Below are 7404 nucleotides of genomic sequence, written 5' to 3' on the forward strand. Positions count from 1 at the left end.
CATATAATTTCAAATAGAACCACAGTGAAAGTTACATTCACTAGATATATAAAAAGCATTTTTGAATCTATTATTATTTTGTTATAAAAACGTATTTATACCCATTTATTTGAGAAAAACTATATTTTCTAAAGAAATGATAATCGGGGCAATTAACTAAACACCTATTATTATTTTAGACGTTCGTGCTTTCCAAGACAGATGCATTGACAGGACCCCTAGCCAAATCAGGCTGTAGGAGGTGTGCTCAAGCCGTTATAACTTGTCATTATTCTGTTTCAGCGATTTTGCTTTAACTTTACTTAACAATGCTTACGGTTCTGTTAAACAGTCAAGAATATTGAGGTCATTTTCGAGGGGTATGTATCATGTTGTCTTTCCAATGATTGTCTTGGAGGTGATGCTAGCTAGCTAGCTGCACCTTCTGTGTCTGTACTGCTGTTATACGCGTTAGCTGCGCGGTTAGTTAGCATAGCTAGGTAACTATGAATGAAGTCACTCTTGAGCCAATAATAAACGGGTTGTCAGATATTAGCTGGTTAGCAAATGTTAGCGGGATGACCAGCTGGCAAATGTAACTAGCTTGGCTTTTCCGTAGGTTAAGTTGTAGCATCACGAGTTTGCTTAACTAACTAGTAGTAGTACGGAGTAAATAACTAGCTAGATGCGTTTGGTAAAAAAAAATTACGTTGCAATGATTCTTTATGCGTAGTTTTGAATATTAGTGGTCACCGTGTTTCAATAACATTATACCTTCCTGTTCCCGACAATGTTGTCAGGCAAAGGCATCAAACACATGCAAGCTAGTCAAGCTAGTTGCTTCAGTTCTCTAGATAATTACGATGTCTGACAGCTTAGCCTGATTTCATACAGCAGCTGTAAAGACAATTTCGTACATTTTACTTATATAAAATAGGAATTAATAACAATCCATTTATTTTATACCAAACCAATATTGCGTGTCTCTGCATGTTTGCTATTTAAGGCAAGCAAGGTATGACCTGTTATTTTTCCCTGGACCTCGCGTTTTCAGTGCTTTGTCCACGTAGGTTTGCTGTCTTCATACCAATCAATTGCAGAGGGTGGATGACTAAGCCAAGTTGTTAGGGATGGATATAAATATGTATATTATTCTCATTTACTATTTTCCAATGCTTTAAGATATCTGGATAAGATGCCTGTAATATGCTGTACTTAGTTGGGATACATGTAACATTTAATTGTTATTCTGTTTTCATCTGATTGTCTAACCAATCCCTTGAAAAAAGTAGCTCAGCCATAGAAATGCATTATTCATATATATGAATTCATATTATATTAGCTACAGGTGGAGGCCTAAAGTCTGTGACTCGGGGTCATTATCAACCAATTCAGTCACTACTGTAAGTTGTTTGCATAAAAGCCTGCTAAATTACTAACATGTAAAAGGATACTCATGAGTGGGATATCAATGGTTAATGTAAAGAGATTATCCATACCCTACCTTGATAGGGTTTTGATGTCATCTGGAACACTTTACAATTGCAACAGTTTTTCGTGCAATTTTTAGGCATGCTTTGCCCAATTAATATTTTCCCTTCTGTTTTCAGAAAATCCATCATGGCTACTACTGAGAATGCAGAGACAGGTTCACCAGAACACAAAGGAGACTATCATGGGGGTGCCGACCCAGACACAAAGTACCCAATGAAAGTCCAGTACTGTGGAGGTAAGGGCTTATACCCACTACAGTAGTTGTATTGCCAGCCATTGTTCCGAGGTTAGGGTTGGCAATAAAAAAAATCTGAAAATGTAATCAAGTCTCTTTAATGTAGGTAAGTCTTGCGCTTGAGATACCTCCTGACTGATCACTAGTGCGTATATACTTAGTCACCCAATGTGTGTTGTAGTGACACATGAGGTGTAGGTTCAGAAGTAAATGGACGTTTCAATCCTTGTGTATGTACATGTGTGGTTTACTGTACCTTTCTGACAAAAACGGCTTGCTTACCTTTTTTCATTTACCAAATGTTTGTAAACCTTCTACTCCAAAATTCCATGAAAGTGGTTTTGGAAATCACTCTGTAAATCAGAATTATTTCATCTGTTGCTGCTTTTGATTTGCTATGCACAGCAAACTTTAGAAATACTGCTCATTGCTGTCACATATGTGAATATGAACATTAATCTACATATTATTCTTTTTTAAATTTTAATGTTGTGCCAATTACTCTGATTTGATGTGAATGGGCTCTATGTATTAAATATTAGGTAGGATTTAGTGTCTGGTAAGGATGCACCAATCAGTCAGCCAGCAATTGAGTCATACGATTTCCGCTTAAAACTGCCATTTGACAATCAGCTAATTTGCCTTTCTCATGGCCGATTGAGTTCATTGATATGCAACATAAGCCAAATTGATTTTATTTATTATTTGAGTTTTTATTTCTTTATCTTACGGTTTATAATAAAAACAGTCAAAGATAATCCTAGATGTAAAAGTAGTTGTGTAGGCTATTCATGCATTTCCATCGCAGTCAGGCTATATTTGGAATGTTCGTCTGCTGCTTTAAGTGGCTGGAGCTCCTGTATGAGTGCTCACCAGTTGAAGTTTACTATGGATGCATGTATCTATCAGAGGTAGAAATAGGATGGGCCATGTGACTATACTCCAGAAACAATGACAGCCATCGTGGATGGGAACAACCTCAAAACAATGATTTATTGTATTTTAACTGGACTGTCAACACAAGACTGTACAGTGAAGTGGATTTGCAGGGCCTAACACCAAATTAATTATTCACTATTTAATTAAACATTTGTGGCAGTTAAAATCAGGGTTTCATTTGAAAAATGTGGAGCCATACGATATGACCTGCATAAATTCACTTTACCAGATATTTGCACAATTAACCTGAAACAGAATACAATAGGCGTTAGTAGGCCTATGTAGGTTTTAATTAACTTGTTCACTGCACCTGCAGTCTACACTTGTGGACTACAACGATTTCACTAGTGTCTGCAGAATAATCCTCTTGTCCCAGATTTTGATATTTTAAATAAGGTAGTGGTAGGCAACTGGAGTGAAACCAAAAAGTTTATGGTTGTTTATGTATCAGCCAGTAGCTATAGCCAGCTAACTGTGTCCCTGGTTAGATTAACTTATGATCAAACATCCAATAAATATATAGGCTTAGATCAATTTCTCAAAGCTGTTTTTTTCTGAAACAATAATTAGTATCAACAGTTGCATGATAAAATAATCAAATAAGTTTAGACAAACCTGAAAATATTGCTTTTTAAATGTTAAGCCATAACATCATACAAACATTTAGGATGTTTATGTATTTTTCATAGTTTAAACCTAAATGACTGACTAAATGTTCTGAAATCTTTAGGCTACGCATTTGCCTTTCGAAATAACACTGAAAGTGATTGTTAGACCATTATATACATTCTTTATAATGCTTGAAAACAAATTGGAATTTGTCAATTAGGTGAAATGTGGAATAAGGAACTTGATGTCTATTTGCTTTTTATCATGTCTTTTAGCCTTCTAAAAGTTACTGGCAATGAACTCCAAATTGTTCTCATTTGGTTTAAAAGATGAAGTCTCAATATTGTGTTCATATGGATTGCTTTTCAGAGATATTTGCAAAATGTAATAACTGTTGCCCACATTACCAAGATGAAATAGATAAGCCCACTAAATAAGTTTTCGATTTGTGAAGGTAAGAATATATACCAGATACTTTATGAAGGCTACAAGAGAATGCATAGCCCTGTAGAGGCTACAGAAATCCAGCTGTATAGCAAGACTAGAAAGAAAGTGTATGTTTTCAATCCTTTACAATGCGTTATTCCTAGCAATTTCTCCATGTGTACACCCCATCCTTTTCACAAAAAAAAAAAATTATGAAGCCTTTATCCACAATGTTTGGACAATATTCAACAATAAGATTTTGTCAGATGTCTAGGCGGATTTCACCTCAAATCAGCAACCCCCCACCCAAAAGATCAAATTAAACCGAAGTAGATTGGTATCAACCTGTGAACAGCTGATCCAAGAAAAAAAACGACCAGGAATTGGTATTGGCCTTAGAAAAGCGATGTATTGTGATGAAAGACCACCTAATATGTTGTAAGGTAATCTCACATTATTGTCCATGTCTCACACTACCATGTTTTTTTGGTTGCAGTATGCTCCTTGCCAACAGAGTACTGTGAGTATATGCCAGAGCCAGCCAAATGCAGGCAGTGGCTAGAGAAGAACTTCCCTGATGTCTTTGCCAGAATGAGTGTTGGTAAGTACCATCAGTCTCTTTCACCCTGTCTCCAGCCCTTATTTTTCAGGATGGTTTGCAATAAATTATTATTGCTGGTGCACAATTATTGGTGGTGTGTAATAATGAACGCTGTCATATTAAAATACATTTTTTTCCTTCTGCCTTACTGGTCCCGTAGGAAATACTCCCAAGCAGGACACCGGCGGTGGAGAGGCGCCCCCTGTTGGGGAGGAGGAGGAGAAGAAGAAGCAGAAGAGAGGTCTGAGTTTGACTCTTTGTTTTAATTGCATCCTTCACAGCCATTGTACTTAGTGGTTCTATTTCAGACCAAATCATCAAGGTCTTCATTGGTATGTACAGGAAAATAACAAATGTGTGCAGCGGGTGGGATTGCTTCGCAGACGTCTTTTGTGTCCTGTTCTCACCCACCTCCTCTGTTCTGACTGTCAAGGTGGCCGAGGACAGATCAAACAGAAAAAGAAGACTGTTCCTCAGAAGATAACGATAGCTAAAATCCCCCGTGCCAAGAAGAAATACGTCACACGGGTCTGTGGTATGAACACCTTTGGTAAGGGTCACCCATCGCCTGTCACCCACTGTTAACACGTCATTGAAGACATGGTTCACTGTTCGTCTTGCTTGACTGTGGACTTTTTCCTGCAGACATTGACCTTAAAGAGGCTCAGAGATTCTTTGCCCAGAAGTTCTCCTGCGGGGCCTCAGTGACAGCGGAGGATGAAATAATCATTCAGGGAGATTTTACAGATGACATCATCGATGTCATTCAGGAGAAGTGGCCCGAGGTAAGACTTCTGTGTTTAGTCTCCCATGTCACATGGATGGATGAATGAAAATAATGTATTTGGCCACAGGAAATATTCAGTAGTCTGTCTTTCTCAATGAAACATCACCTAGCACATCACAAAGCACACAGCTTCAAACCATCTGTCTGTTTCTCCATTGTAGGTGGATGACGACAGCATTGATGATCTTGGCGAAGTTAAAAAGTGAAGACCCAACGTGCACTTTTACTGAAAATGGATGCGACATGTAACAATAACCTGGCCAAATGTACACATCAACATTAAAAAGGATTCGTTTTATATCTATTTTATTTACTGTATAGAAACTGTGGACTTGGCCACCCCCCTTGGCATTTTTCAGTTCTTGATAGCTGCTCTCTCTTGGTTGCCAAAGGTCTGGTCCAATGATGTGAATCCTTCCATAACACTTCCCTCAGAAAACATGTAGGTTAATAAATTTCGGTCCCATTCGCTTGTTCACTTTTTAGTGTTTCTTCATTTGTCTTATTCTTTTCATTTCTTGTACTATCAACACTTCATGCTGTCATTGTTTGATTTTATGAGGCATACCAAAATTTGGCTGCACTTAATAGGCTGACAAGAAAACAACATTTGTTGAAATGATTTGAAATGACAAATAACGGAGTATGTCTACCAGCAAACATTTTTCAAAGTAGTGGATAAAATGTTTCCCCCAACTGGTAATTTTCCTAAAACCTTGAGAAGGTGAGTATGGTCAAAGTACGTCCTTTTGAAACCCTACGCCTTTTCGCTTAGGGTTTTTGTCCGCATTGAAACAGTCCTCGGTCCTTGACCTTTAAACTTGTTTATTTTTTATTTCTTTTCTGAGAATCCTTAGAGTCCCTTGTGCTCGGGAGTGTAATCTTTCCAGCAACATAATAGTTTTATAATGAAGCCATAATCCCTGGGCTTTTAGTGCATACGTTCCCACCCATGTCCCTATGGACCAATACTATCCCACGAGAGATAACACAGTGTAAAAACACAGTCTACACGTTGTTTGCACTGGAAGATAGTTTGCATGCGAGGAAACAATAAAGTGCTTGTGCCCGGGAGGTATCTGGCACACCCTATCTATGTTAGCAGAGAGGAGCTGAGCTGCATGCAGACCCTATCCAGACCACGTCTCGTTTGACCTATGGCGAACTTCACTGAAAAATACCCCTGCTGTGCCTTTGAGTCTCCAATGCTGGACAAGTACCTGCCTCCCATCCTGGTGCTGGAGTTCGTGTTTGGGTTGGTGGGGAACGTTGGGGCTCTCTGGATGTTTGTCTTTAACCTGGACACCTGGAAGCCAAACTCTGTCTACCTCACACACCTGGCGGTGGCCGACTCCATCGTCATGTTCTGCCTGCCCTTCCGAGCCGACTACTACCGACGTGGTAAGCACTGGATTCACGGTGACGTCCTGTGCCGTATTATGCTGTTCATGTTGGCCGCCAACCGTGCTGCCGGCATCTTATTTCTCACTGCTGTGGCCGTCGACCGTTACTTCAAGATAGTTCACCCCATGAACACGATCAACAGGATGGGGCTGCGCTATGCTCTGTGGGTTTCTGTAGGCTTGTGGGGACTGATAATCGCTGCCACTGGGTACCTGCTGATGAATGATCACTTCTTCATCAGCAACAACCGGACCCAGTGCGAAAGCTTCAACATCTGTGTGGGCTCCAATCCAGTAACTACCTGGCACGACGCCTTCTATGTGATCCAGTTCTTCCTACCCACTGCTATCGTCACTTTCTGCACCGTCTGCATCACTTGGCAGCTGAGAAGAAAGACAATCGACAGCAGGGGGAAGATCAAGCGGGCGGTGCAATTCGTCTTGGCTGTGGCGCTGATCTTCATAATTTGCTTCTTCCCTAGTACAGCGTCTCGGATCGCCGTGTGGATTCTCAAAGCCTGGTATGATGACTGTCAGTTCTTCCAAGAGGCCAACCTGGCATTCTACACCTCTGTGTGTTTCACATACTTCAACAGTGTGCTGAACCCCATTGTGTACTATTTCTCCAGCCCGGCATTCAGCGAGGCATTCAAGAAACAGTTCAACAGGCTGCTGAAGAAAGAAGAACAGGCATCCATACCCGAAATCCAGACTGACAGTCCAAACACAGTGTCAGGGAGAATCTAAAGGAATAGTGACCTCTGATTACTGATGTAGTGTCTGGGTCTGTTCTCATAAAGTGTTGCTGTGTATGTCACATTAACTGTGATTTAGGGTTGTGCTGAATTCAGCATTTTGAGATTGACTCCTTTACCTCACTTTTATGGTCTTTTAAGGTCTTTAGGATAGCCGGTTATATATTTCCATTTAT

The 7404-nt window shown here is 39.8% G+C and overlaps 2 protein-coding genes across 4 annotated transcripts; both read left to right on the forward strand.

Annotated features, from left to right (window-relative positions):
- Window positions 1–189: 189 nt before the first annotated feature.
- On the forward strand, window positions 190–5548 carry denr (density-regulated protein). 3 transcript variants are annotated; one of them, XM_020052999.2, is made up of 8 exons: window positions 190–359; window positions 1322–1382; window positions 1590–1708; window positions 4179–4283; window positions 4435–4524; window positions 4717–4833; window positions 4929–5068; window positions 5232–5548. In XM_020052999.2, the coding sequence occupies exons 3-8, from the start codon at window positions 1600–1602 to the stop codon at window positions 5274–5276; spliced, it is 606 nt and encodes a 201-aa protein (XP_019908558.1). In that variant the 5' UTR covers window positions 190–359; window positions 1322–1382; window positions 1590–1599; the 3' UTR covers window positions 5277–5548.
- A 239-nt stretch (window positions 5549–5787) lies between these two features.
- Window positions 5788–7220, forward strand: hcar1-2 (hydroxycarboxylic acid receptor 1-2). Its single transcript, XM_010877437.3, has one exon. It carries the CDS (start codon window positions 6228–6230, stop codon window positions 7218–7220), a length of 993 nt encoding a protein of 330 aa, XP_010875739.3. The 5' UTR covers window positions 5788–6227.
- Window positions 7221–7404: the final 184 nt, after the last annotated feature.

Source organism: Esox lucius, chromosome 14, assembly GCF_011004845.1.
Source record: "Esox lucius isolate fEsoLuc1 chromosome 14, fEsoLuc1.pri, whole genome shotgun sequence".
NCBI classification, from domain to species: domain Eukaryota; kingdom Metazoa; phylum Chordata; class Actinopteri; order Esociformes; family Esocidae; genus Esox; species Esox lucius.

What these genes read in the sequence shown, in the direction of transcription:
- hcar1-2 (XM_010877437.3), top strand. Translation starts at nt 6,228, where the DNA reads ATGGCGAACTTCACTGAAAAATACCCCTGCTGTGCCTTTGAGTCTCCA.
- denr (XM_020052999.2), top strand. Translation starts at nt 1,600, where the DNA reads ATGGCTACTACTGAGAATGCAGAGACAGGTTCACCAGAACACAAAGGA. An exon ending in GAAAGTCCAGTACTGTGGAG is followed by an intron (nt 1,709 to 4,178) that starts GTAAGGGCTTAT and finishes TTTTGGTTGCAG; the next exon opens with TATGCTCCTTGCCAACAGAG. An exon ending in CTGTGGTATGAACACCTTTG is followed by an intron (nt 4,834 to 4,928) that starts GTAAGGGTCACC and finishes TTTTTCCTGCAG; the next exon opens with ACATTGACCTTAAAGAGGCT.